The sequence below is a fragment of the Artemia franciscana genome, chromosome 16 (genome assembly GCF_032884065.1).
Source record: "Artemia franciscana chromosome 16, ASM3288406v1, whole genome shotgun sequence".
NCBI classification, from domain to species: Eukaryota; Metazoa; Arthropoda; class Branchiopoda; order Anostraca; family Artemiidae; genus Artemia; species Artemia franciscana.
Genome location: NC_088878.1, coordinates 3,500,178 through 3,513,715, shown reverse-complemented (window position 1 = coordinate 3,513,715; position 13,538 = coordinate 3,500,178). Strand labels below are relative to the sequence as shown.

Sequence of the window (13,538 nt, the reverse complement as noted above, 5' to 3'; positions counted from 1 at the left end):
TATGTACCAAAAGCTTCTCATGGGCAAGATAGGAGTTTTCATAACTGTATTGTATATCTAAGCTGTGGAACGTGCTTGACTGTAAATATATATACCTTTGCTGTGCACCTAGGCAAGTCAGCAAGGCTCTGTTAAAACAAGTCACCTACTGTTGGTACACAATATCTCGCCGTGCGGGGTCGTAGGGTAATATCCATAAATATGAATCTAGCCTATACGGAAAAATTCGATTTTGTTATTGACTTATGAAGGATAAATTTATCAGACTGATGGCCAAACCACTGCATAGCCAATACTGTCGTTAAAAAAGCCAAGACTTATGAAAGAATCGATTCGTCTACATGTCAACGTCACACTTGTATTAATGGAAGCGAATAATTAAAACGTCAACAAATTGGTTTGAAAAGCTTATGTCGTCAATACTTATGCACAACCCTTCTCTACTAATAATATCTAAAAACAGGGTGTGTCCAGGATTTTATTTTTGAGGGGGGGACAAAAAAACTTTAAAATAAGCACCAAAAATTTTTTTTGTTTTACGAGTCGGACAAGCATTTTTTTTGGGAGGGGGGTTAAACCTTCCCCTTCCATGGGGGTTAAAACTCCCCATATTCTCTTGAGTGTTGGTCCCGCGAAACAGTCGAGGGCCATTCTTTTGACATACCAAAGTCACTGCAGTCTGATTTTATTTAAGATTATGTCGTGAAATCCCAGTCGTCTTCGCATCTCCTCGTCCGTCACAATGTCGGTGTAGTCTATCTCCGTGATAGGACAGTCTCAAACTCTAGGAGGTTACGCTCGTTTTAAGCCTTCAGGGCCAAGAATCACACCCATACAGAGAGATCACCATGATCAGACTGTTGAAAAAATGGACTTTATGGACATCTCGAACAAAGAGGGAGCTCAAGAGATAGCCACCTTTCCGATTTTCGAAACTTTCTCAAAATTCGGACTAAAGATCTTGCTTGAAAAACCGTTGAAAGATGATTGGCCGAAAAGTACCAAGAAGCCAAATACTTCGGATTGTACAGTACACTTTACAAATCATAATACCCATAATTATAACTACTACAATAAATTTCAACGACAAAATGAGGGTCACAAAACCAAACAAAATACATATACCCCAGACTGCTTTGGGGACAGCCTAATTCAATATTCTTAGGCTTCTCAGTAATCAACCCAGCTTCATGACGCATACTCTCAGAAATTATGCTCCAAGCTTGAATCCCTTCTAAATACATATGAATTTTTCAATAGTCAACTCCCTTCCCTAATTTCACAAAAGGAAAACACATAAGCTATACTAAAGACGACTAAATGATTTGGTGACTGCTGAAACTGAATTACAGGCCAGGTAAACAATCTGAGCAGCTAATAAAAACGATGAACTGACCCTTGTAGAGTTTTTAACATAAAATAATGCTAAATAATGTTAAATAAATATCCGTAAACAACGTAAAAGCGTAAACAACTCTAAGGCTCCAATGCCTTTGCATTTAAAATTGAAAAGAAAGTATATTAAAAACGGTCGATTTTTTTTTAATAAGACAGTGAATAGTTATCCTAATACAAGGATAATATTGAAAGTCCGAGTATTTTGGCTTCGCATTCGGAAGTCTTTATCAACGTATAAAATAATTAGTTTGAATAAAACATATAAAGAAGGATAACAACAGCACGATATACAAAAATAAAAAAATCATACTTAAACAAAGTACAGTTTTTTCTTCTTTCTTTCCTTTTTTTTGTTAATGAAGGCTTACAGATGTGAAACCGGGATATTCTGACTATTATTATAATTCTTTGTATTAAAAAGTGTATTGTTTTCTTTCAAATTTTCACTGTGACTGGGTCCTGTAGCGACTAACAATTTTACCCACTTTTAATATAATTTAATTTTAATTTTTCAAACATAATTCAAATACAATTTTGTTAAATATAACGTAATGAAAAATATTTAAAAATTTGAAAATATATATTTTACGACGATATTTGTATTGTATTTCTTGACATTTCTTGCACAATAAGCAAGGCTATGATAATACAATCGAAGAACTTGAACTCTAGACTTACCGATAGACCATCAGTTGCTTTGGCCGTCAATTGATATTCTTCTTGCTCTTCAAAATCAAGTTCACCAACTAGAATCACCTCAGCATTAGCGTTAATATAAAATAAGTCTGTGCTGCCATCTTCAAAATTGAATTTCACTCTCTAAAAGATATTGGTTTACGTTCCCTATGATACGATCAGTTTTACGACGTGTCTACGGCTACAACTTGCACAGAAAGAACAAAAAACGTATAAAATTGGATTTTGGTCTCAGATTTTATTCATTCACTGAACCGAAGATATCATATTACTTCTAATTTTTGTTAGAGAATAATCCAAAAATGCTGAGAATATTGGAATTTTTTATCTCACAATTTTCCGATAATTTTCATCGTGTTGTTCAATTTAAAGACGAAATCAGGCAGGTAGATGTAATAGACGTCAAGGTAGTTTTGGTAGTTTTAACTTCAAGTGATTTCCTAGACGGAGAGTATATGGACTGGAATTTATGCAGGCATGATGTCTTAATATAAATATGGGACGGGGAAAGAAAAAATAATAAAAAAAAATACATAGTCAAAAAATGAAAACTAAAACTAAATTGTCTTTCATAAATGTATTTTTTAAAGAAATTATTTTTTCTCTGGAATGTTAACTTAAATATTATTAATGTTTAAAAAAATAAAATTTTAGATTACTGTTCATATTGCGAATCCTCAAAAATACTTTCAAATGTTTCTAAGATTTCTGAGATTATGTAAGATCCAAGTAAACCATACACAATATCAGTAAATGCAAATTAATTAAACAAAGACCTATAAATAGAAAAAAGGCGTAGTAAAAAGGAGAAATAGGAAAAAAAGAAGATCCTATAGCCTCAGGCCTAGGCATAAATGACAGCCTGTAAACTTGGTTTAAAAATTCAATATCTTAGCGTAAAAATTGTTTAGAAGGGGTAAATACCCTCAAAAAAACAACACGGTAAAAAAAAGGTAAAAAAAATATTAAAAAAATATACGGTATTTGACAATTATTTTAGAAATATTACACTGACATGTTAATAAATTGAGAGGGGATAGTCAATCTGGACTTTTCACAGTTAGAGATAGGAACAAACCCACAATTAGTGATAAGGAGGAGTTAAAGAGAGATGGGTAGAACATTTTCAGAATGTGCTAAACTTGAATAGAGTTACAGGAAAAGATATAGAGGAAAATGAAAAAGATTGTGACACCTTTGAATATGACGGAAGATCTAATTTGTGAGGAAGGCTTAGTGATATAAAGAACCTAAAATAATAATATACTGATGGTGTGGTAAAAGAGTATCTTAACTCTTTTATGGATTTTATGGATTGAAATTTATGGATATGGCTTTTAAAAAGGGGAAGTACCTGGCAATTTTAGAAACTTCTAATTAAACCCCATTTATAAGAAAGGTGATAAGAGTGAGTGTGGTAATTATAGAAGTACTAGTCTGGTTTCTGTAGGTAGCAAATTATTTAGTATAATGGTACTTTTTAAACTTGGAGATGCTGTAGCCAAAGTTTTAAGAGAAGAACAGTGCAGTTCTAGGAAGGGTAGAGGATGTGTTGGCCAAATTTTTACTCTTAGGCTAATAATCGAGAAGTGCCTGAGTCATCAAACGCCTTTAGTTTAGTTTTATAGATTATGAGCAAGTGTTCGACTCAGCTGTTAGAAGGGGTTTAGCGAAGGTTTTATCCTTGTATGGTATATTAAACAAATTAGTGATTAGTGCTATGTACGAGAATAACACAGCTGCGGTTAAGGTAGGAAATGAAGTTAGCAGCTGGTTTCGTATTAAATTAGGGGTTAAGCAGGTTTGTGATATATCCCATTTATATGGATCATTTTGAGACTTAGTCTCAATTAGCACGGCCAGGGCAATGGGAGACCATTGCGGGGAGGGGGGGAAGAACTCTCCTGGACTCAGATTATGCTAATGATTTAAGGATCCTAGATGACATTGTGAGGAAAATGAATGACTTTTAGAGGTTTTGTGAGTTCAGAGTGCTAGAAAAGGTTGGAAAATTAATTTTAAGAAGACTAAGGCTAGGAGTAAGTGAAGAAAAAAAGGTGACGCTGAGTAACGCAAAGATTGGTCTGGTGGACAGCTTTACTTACATTAATAGCATTATTAGTAAAGACGTTGGGATCCGTGAAGATGTTAAAAGTAGAATAGCCAAGCCACAGGGTGTTCTTTCACAGTCAAAAAAAGTTTGGAAGAAAAGGAAGACAGGTCTGCGAACCAAGATTAGAATATTGAAAGCTACAGTGATGACAGTGGCTAAAATAACAGGAAGATTTGCTGCATGTTTTCCAGAGAAATTGCCAACGAATTGTTTTGGGCACCCAACTAACTGGCAGTATTTCAAACATTAGGCTGTTCGAAAAGTTTGGTTCGATTCCGCTTTCCAGGGCTATAATGAGAGGAAAGTTGAGATGGCTAGGGCACGTTCTGCCCATGAAGGACGACAGATTGCCAAAGATTGTCTTTTTCGGCTAATCGTTTAGGCCTAAACCAAAAGCAGGCCTTCTGCAGTTGGGATGGGAGGATGTAAAGAAAGATTTAAGGTAAACGGGAACTTCCTCGGAGGGTGTAAATAGGGAAGCTATGAATGGATTGGGATGGAGGAGAAGCGTGCGCAGCTGTGTTGGCCTCAGGCTATTTGGTCTACGGTGAGTTGTTAGTAGTGGTAGCAGTAGATTACTAGAGAGATGCCACCATATTATATAGGCTCAGGCGCTTTATTCCAAAAAGGTATAAAGATATTACAAACGGATAAGAATATCAACAAAATAATTTCGGTGCGACTATGAGGTAGCACAGTGGATTACTGCTCTGCTTAGGAATACGGGGACAGAAGTTTGATTCCCGTTGCCGCAAGGTTGGGTGACAGGCGTACTACCTGTCTCTGAAAACGAAACCCAGCAACAACGCCGATTCGACACCCTATGCTCCATCAATGCCTCGGAAGATTCTCTACGAATGTCGTCCCCGGTTGGGTGGGAAAATATCCTAAGGAAAGATTTAAGAGAAATGGGAACTTCCAGGGAGTGGGTGCAACGAAAACGGCTTTGAATAGATTGGGATAAATGCGGAGCGTGCGTAGCTATGTTACCCTCAGGCACCTTGGCGCTGCAGTGAGTTGTTAGTAGTAGTAGTATTAGCTGATATCCTAGCCCACATGCTGAGGTGCGAGAAGATAAAGGAGGAGACCCCTTTCTCTAAAACATGGCAAATACTCTTTATTTTAAGGCTTAATCCTTCTTCTCTTCAATCTTTTTATTCGATTTTTAGGCTTCGGTTTTTATTTCAGCTTTTTTTTAAATTTAGTTTTTAGTATATTGAAAAAAAAAATTCTCACCCTGTCTCCTGGTCTATTGGTTGTGAGAACAAGTAACGTAGTGTTCTTTGATGTATTTTCTGGTACACTAACTGAATGACTTCTTTGAGTGAATTGTACAGGCGCATTGAAGTTCGGGCCCCGACTTATTGTTAGAGGTGCTAGTGCATATCTGTCAGGGTTGTCGATTTGCATTGCCTAAAAAAACAAATTAGTCGGACATTTTGAGAGCTGTTAAATATGAACACTGTTCAGTCAACGGAAAAATAAAACAGACAAAAGTCACAAGCGAAATAAATGATCGTAATACAACTTTTGAGGGTTGTAAGGTTGTAAGATTTAGTATATATGTAAAGTTCGTAAAGTGATATTTTATCTTTAAAATTAAAAGTAAAAAGATAAAAAATTTTGAAAGGGTAAAAAACGAGCAGAGGTGATTTTAGGGGGGACAGAGGGGGCGCTAGGAGAGGTGATTTTAGGGGGTAAAGAGGGGGCACTTGCTTCAGGTACAGAAATTTTAGGGGTGCAAAATCTCAAATATATAATCTAACGATTATAATCTTTTTTTATTTTGGAAAGTTTATTTTTATTAAACTAAAGTAGAGAGCGCAGTTAGCAGTAAGTATAAACAAATGGAATCCACAATTTTCATTCTTCTCAGATCTTCTTCACCATTCCTTGAAAATACAAAAAGAGAACTGAATTTAATAAATTGTAATGTTTTTGTGATCCATGTATTCAAACTCAGTTAATAAATAAAAATTTTGTGAAAACTTTTAGGAGACAGGGGGCGGGGGCTGTAATCAATATCTTGCCCCAGGCACAAGAGAGGCCAGAGCCGCAACGGAAAACGAGACTTCATGTCAGGTAACTGAAGGTAATTAGAATCAGGTTATTGTATTTGCAGGCTAAATGGGCTAAATTAATCAAAGCACAATATGACTTACAACTGAACACAGGTTGGTAATATTTCGAAACTTACTTAAACATATAAAAGGCACAATCCGTTAGGTCCTTTTTAAAACATCTTCAAAACTGGGCCGCTTTTCCCAAATAAGAGGAGGCTTCAAAAACACCTAAAAAAATCCTATATGGGCATATTATGTTCATATAGGATCATATCATTATCATTGATAAATAGGCTAAATCAGTAGGCTAGTAACAATTATGGAATATCGATAAATTTATACCAAAGGTATCAAACTGAACCCCTTTTCCCAAACAAGGGGCTTAAAAAAACATTCCTATATTCTTGTAGATGATAGCAAAAACTGATGACCAGCGGAAACAAATTATCCCATGAAAGTACCTTTTTTACACACACATGCGCGTAGGAATTTATTTCAGGTACGCAAAATTTTGTGACCGTGGCCAAAAAAAACGACATTTCGTCTAAATTTTGCACAAATAATAAAATTCGACACTTATTGCAGCTTTGAATATTCGAGAACTAAGAGAAAAATTCAAATGAGTTGCAACTTATCTTCGATTTCGAATATAAAATCATAACCCTAGCTTTTCAGGATTTTTTTTAAAAATAATTTTTAGGGAGTTTAAAAACCTATAATATTACCCACAGTTCCAATATTAAAACTTTTGGTTAAATATTTTTCGCACGATGCTACCTCATTTGACCCATATATTTAGTACCCAAATAGATGCCGGCTGTTACAGAAGCGGCGTTGCAAAACGCGACTTATACGACAACAATGTTGACAATCAATGGTGATAGTAGGGATACAAACCTAAATTACCGGGTTTGACAGCTTCCAACGCCTAAAGGCCGATTCAACATAAGATTTACTAACACCAATATTCAATTTATGGTAATTTTAAGCTAATCAGATTCTTCGTAGAACCTTCTAATTTGCTGAAAAAATTCTACGAACACTAGTTTATTGGCTCAAATTAGCACTAGAACATCGATATTACTAAAATCTAAACTGTAGGATCTTTAGAAAAATTTTGCTATTGCCATGGAAGAAATAGCGCAAGAAGCTTGGAAACACACCTGCCATCTATAATCTGTCACAAATCAATAAGTCTTCACCGTATCCTGTTTTATAATTCATAGTTTGCACACGGAAATGTTGAAAATTGTGATATTTACCTTAATAACAAACGTTGTTGGTTTCACAAATTCGAATTCAGGTATTTGATGCATGATGTAGATGTCTTTTGTTGTAGAATTGATACCGAAATATCTATCCAAACCCTCATCTAAGAGAAAAGAAAACATTAGATGGACATAAAATGTTGATTTTGATCTGTTGGATAGGTAAATGTTGATTTTGATCAGGTTGAAAACTGGAAAGGCACCGGAACCTTTTTCAGCAAAAAGAGTAGTACCAAAAAATCAAAGTACCAAAAAAATATAGCAGCAAGAGGGGGAGTGTGCAAAATATAAATCTAAGTGGAGTAGTTTAGTGGTATAGTAGCCATGCTACTTTGCAATTTTCATGGCCTAGTGAAATTTGTTGGCAGATTTGGAAATTGTCCCATACCTGCTAGTCATAACAAAAAGGTTAAATACGTATATCTTAAGGACAGCGTTGCCTTTGTTTCTTTTGCTTGGTGGCAGCTCTACATAAATGTCAAAAATGTTTTGGGCCCAGGCATCAAAAGAGCCCTGCAATCGGCTTGACTAAGATTTTTAAGAGATAGTTCAATTATAATGGGAAAGAATTAGTGTAGTAATTTCTCTGGAAAACATCCAGCAAATCTTTATCCGCGTTCCGGAATGCCCATGCTTCAAAACCATATTTAACCAGTATCATCACTGTAGCTTCCAATATTAAATAAATATAAATAAATATATTCGCAAATTTGATGGTAGGCCGTTAAGCCTCTACAAAACAAAAATCTTAATTTGCATTTCTTCTAAATTTGCACAAGGAGAAAATGTCACTTGAATAATATTCATCAACTTCCTTCTTGAATGTCCGTAGGTTTGTGGAGCAGATTACTCTTTCTGGTAAGTTGTTCCAATGCTGAACAACTCGGTTGCCGAAAGTCCATCGGCTCATGTCCTTGTAAAAGCGTTCTGTAATCACTTTGTACTGATGTCCTTGGAGATGATTTTGATTGAACTGCACGATTCTCTGGGCTGGTACGTTGTCATAGGCTCCATTGCAGAGCTTATGCATTTCAATAAGATCACTACGATGGAATCTATAGGCGAGGGATGGGATTTCAAGCTTTCTAAGCCGCTCTTCGTAGGGAAGGAAGCGTAACCTGGGAGAGAATTTAGTTATCCTCCTCTGAATATTTTCGAGAGCATCTATGTCCTTGTTGTAGTATGGTCTTGTAGAACAATGTCCATACTCAAGAATCGGGCGGACAATGGACTTATAGAGCGTATCAAGCTTGGTAATCTTGGTTCGCAGACTTATCTTACTATTCTCCCAAACTTGTTCTAACTGTGAAAAACACGTTGGAACTTGATTTTTCTACTTTTAACATCTTTGTTGCACCCACTGTCTTTACTAATAACGCTACCCAGGTAAGCTAAGCTGTCCACTCGATCGATCTTTTCATTACCCAATGTCACCTTCTCAGCTTCACTTATTCCAAAACGATTTTCGGTTAGAATAGAAAAAAAAATATTAGTATTTGCTAGTTGTTTGAAAAATTTGTCACAGAACGTTTGAGCACGTAATTAGTCATTTTAGTATTTAAATCAATTTTTATTTGAAAATCTAGGAATTTTAAGGTATTAGTTATTATTAAAGACAAATTTAATTGAAAAGTTAATTAAATATGGAACCTAATAGTTCTAACTAGTTAAGGTTAAACTTACGCAGGGATACTACTCATATATGGAAAAATTAGATATCTAAGAATTCAATTTTAATGAACTCATATGCAGTTATTCAGCTTTCGTTAGTAGCAGCTGCCACATAAAATAATATATAATAATGTATAATATATATATACGACATATATAATACATTATATATAATACAATATATTATTTAATATTTGTGATTTGGTAAAATTTATAATATTTAGTTTACCTATTGTTGCTAAAAAGAGGGATATATTAACAGGATAAGCTTGTTTTGGTTTTACTTGGTTGTTTTACATTTGCTGTTTTTTTTTTTTCTTCCATAGACATGTATTTTGGGGGTGATACCTGACACGGGGATGCCATGGATATTCTGTGGTAGCCACAAAACTGTGCTGGGTAGAGAATTTAAAGTGGCGAAACCCTATATAGGCCAGTGTATTCTCCTGATGATCCCTTGTGTTGGGTTGTTACCTCTGAATTATTTGTCTTTATTATTTTTTCTATTGTTTGGTAAATGACGACTTATACTTATTGACGACATGACTGCCTGTCCATGGATTATTCTTTATGGTTGATTGTGTATGGCTATGCTGTTTGACCTATGTGATTGTATGGATGAGTAGGGTTAAGGCCTCATTCAAGTGCTGGTCTATATTAATCACTAATTTAGGAAAACAGTCTTCCTTTTCTCCTTCTGTCTCTCTCTTTTTTTTTTGTTTTTTCTTTTTTTTTGTGTTTGTGCTGTTGCATTGGTGATTTCTCTTTTCATGATATATAATAATAATAATAATATATACAATAATTTTTTATATAAACAAAATAATACATATAAGCAAAGCAATAATATATAACCATAAAAATAAGCTTAAAAACTATGGCACCAAACGGCTTAAAAATGTATAGCTTTCCTTTGAAGGTGTATTTGTCTTTTGGAATCAACAGACTGCTAATGTTTAATTTTTTATAGATGAACAGAGTTGTCAAATTTAACTTATTAGTTTTACTCATTAATTTTCACGGGTCAACATGGCAACATTGACGAAAATAAGGTACTGCCCTAAAAACTTAATGATTTTGAAACAATAAAGAGAGTAGTATTATGAAATCGCAATTTTCAGCTGTGAATAAACTTAAGTGGGTCCATGGGGGACCCACCCATGGTCCATCTTAGTACTTTTGATTTGAAAAAATACTTTGATGATTTCCACCTTTGACCAAGAGGTCGCCCTAAATAGAGATACTGGAGAAACCTTTCTAAGCCCTATTTATAATAAGCTTATTAATTCCAATCGCTTTTATTTTCATCTACAAGATTATATTTTGCAGCCAAACAGAATTTGTAATAATATCTTACCTGGTAAACGATTAGCTTTTAAGAATGCTTTACATAAAATAGAAGCTTTGATTGCCATTCAGTGCTGTATTTTTTATTCAGTTACCCTCTTTTAGCATCCGCTCTTTTATTCAGTTTCATCGTTTCTTGGGAAGGGTCTTTACTATTTTAGTTTCAGTGTTTGTATTTGGATTTGGTTTTTACATTATCTTTTATATTTTTAACTGTATTATTATTTGTACTGAAGACGGTCAAGCAGAGGTCTTGACCGAATTTTTTTTTTTTGTAGTCCACTTAGTTTTTTTTTCACTGGCTCGTATTATCCTCGTTTCTATCTTTTTTTACGATTATCTCCTTTTGTACTTTGATGACAAAACAGAAACAATATGATATAAATCTAAAATAAATAATAAAATCTAAAATACAAATTAAGGATAAATCTAAAATAAGAAACAACAAAAACTGTCTGGACTTATTTGGCTTATAAACGGCTTGGTTCAAACTGCTTCAAATACAAAGTAAAACTTTCTTTATATAGCGTCTGATTCCACCAAAACAAGAACAAACGGATATATAATAATTACAGAAAGTTATATTCAAGGTCGTATCCAGGAGGAAAGGATAGGGGGTTTGAACCCCACAAAAAAGCTTTTGTGTCCCCCCACCACCAAAATAACTTAAGTTTTTAATGTCGATCCTTACTTTCAGTTAAAAAACTTTTTTATTTATTTAATAACTATAAGAAAAGATTCTCGAATTCTAGAAGAAAACTTAGATTTACTATTCGTTCTTTGAAATTTCCAGGGGAAGGAGAGAGTTGTCCAGGAAGGACAGTTCTACATTGCCTGCTCTTGGCTGCATCCATATCACTAGATGACAGTTGAGGTTCACTAGAAAAACCAGGAATATATTATATTCCTGTTTAAGTTTCTATTTACATAATCAAATGTGTACAAAAGAGACTTACCATTTTGGATGGAATAGCGTAAGGGAGCTGTAATTCCCAAATCTTGGTCAAAGGCTTCAATTTTCTTAGGTCCGACATCGAGAATTTTCCCCTGAAATGTAAAATAAGCAATTTTCAATATAATAGCAGGTTTTTAAAATGACATGGTAAAAATGGTGAGCTCTAGTGGATTCTTAAAAATTACATTAAATTTAAGCAAAAATGAGCATAATCAAAATTCAGAATTTAATTGGCAATCGTCTTTCGAATGTCTAAAATTTGTTTGGATGTTTGCCAAGATTATCATAGCTAAGATTCATTTTAAGATTCCGTTTCATAAGATTCATTTTATTTTATTAAGATTTAATCCAAAATGGCTCTTTAATTTAAAAATTCATTTGAAAATGACATTTTCCAAAATTATCACTAAAGACTCTTACATTTTAGCACTAAAGACTATTTCATAGAGATTAAATAAAAAAAACAAGTTTTTTTAACTCAAAGTAAGGAGCGACATTAAATCTTATGCGAATAGAAATTACTTCGTATGAGAAAGGGGCTGCTTCCTCATCGACGTCCCGCTCTTTACGCTAAAGTTTGATTCTTTCTCTCAACTCTACTTTTTAAAACAGTAAAAAACTTTAGCGTAAAGAGCGGGACGTTGATGAGGAAGCAGCCCCTTTCATATACAAAGTAATTTCTGTTCTTTTTAAGTTTTAATGTCGCTCCTTACTTTTAGTTAAAAAAAACTTGTTTTTTTTTTTAATTTCTGAACGTTTTTGAATCAATGCATGTTTTGATTTTGGCTCTCCGCAGAGGATTAATTAAAACAAAATTTGAATTTGTTTTTTTGGCTAAATAGCTTTCTCATAGTTTTGATCGAATGATTTTGAGAAAAAAGGAGTGGGGGAGGAAGCCTAGTTGCCCTCCGTTTTTTTGGTTACTAAAAAGGCAACTAGAACTTTTAATTTTTTACGAATGTTTTTATTAGTAAAAGATATACGTAACTTGTAAATTAGCTTACGTAACGAACTTTTGTATTCTCATGTTTTTATTACATATATGAGGGGGTTCACCCCCTCGTCAGTACTCACTCTTTACACTAAAGCTTAAATTTTGCCCCCATTCATTAAGAATGACCCCTGAATCACAAAAGCCGTAGAATAAATAGTTGAAATTACTAAAAATACTTTAGCGTAAAGAGCGAGCTATTAAGAAGAGATGGACCCACCGTATGCGTAATAATCTCTGTTCGTTTTAAGTTTTTATCCTCGTCCTTACTTTCAGTTGAAAAAACCTTTCATTGTTTTTTTAAAAATATTGCTAGAAAATCCTGCGCCCCTTTCACGGAATTTCTCTTCTCCCATGACAAATCCCTCCAAGGGAAGATCTTCCCACATAGCCCTCTCGCCTCAATCCCCCCCAACCAAAAAATCATCCTGAAAAAGTCTGCACACTTCCAGATAATCATTACTGTATGTAAAGACTGGTCAAAGTTTGTAACTTGCAGCCCCTCCCACGGGGACTATGGGGGAGTAAGTGGTCCCCAAAGACATAGTTATAAGGTTTTTCGACTATGCTGAATAAAATGGTTATCTCAGAATTTTGATCCGTTGACTCTGGTAAAATAATTAGCGTGGGAGGGGGCCCAAGTGACCTCCAATTTTTTGTTCACTTAAAAAGGGCAGTAGAACTTCTCATTTTCCGTTAGAATGAGCCCTCTCGCAACATTCTAGGACCACTGGGTCGATACGATAGCCCCTGGGAAAAAAAAAACAAAAAACAATCAAACAAATAAACACGCATCCGTGATCTGCCTTCTGGCAAAAATACAAAATTCCACATTTTTGTAGAAAGGAGCTTGAAACTTCTACAATAGGGTTCTCTGATACGCTGAATCTGATGATGTGATTCGTTAAGATTCTACAACTTTTAGGGGGTGTTTCCCCCTATTTTCTAAAATTAGGCAAATTTTCCCAGGCTCGTAACTTTTGATGGGTAAGGCTAAACTTGATAAAACTTATATATTTAAAATCAGCATTAAAAT

At 34.5% G+C, this 13,538-nt stretch overlaps 1 protein-coding gene across 3 annotated transcripts in view; it reads right to left on the bottom strand.

The window, feature by feature from the left end:
* The window catches only part of LOC136036908 (cadherin EGF LAG seven-pass G-type receptor 2-like), a 183,977-nt gene that overhangs the window by 42,085 nt on the left and 128,354 nt on the right, over nucleotides 1-13,538 (bottom strand). For all 3 annotated transcript variants that reach the window (XM_065719284.1, XM_065719285.1, XM_065719282.1), the window contains exons 9-12: nucleotides 11,513-11,603; nucleotides 7,533-7,642; nucleotides 5,444-5,620; nucleotides 2,077-2,217 (exon numbers count right to left, since the gene is read on the bottom strand). In XM_065719284.1, coding sequence (XP_065575356.1) covers nucleotides 2,077-2,217; nucleotides 5,444-5,620; nucleotides 7,533-7,642; nucleotides 11,513-11,603 — 519 coding nt within the window. The remainder of the gene's footprint in view (nucleotides 1-2,076; nucleotides 2,218-5,443; nucleotides 5,621-7,532; nucleotides 7,643-11,512; nucleotides 11,604-13,538) is intronic.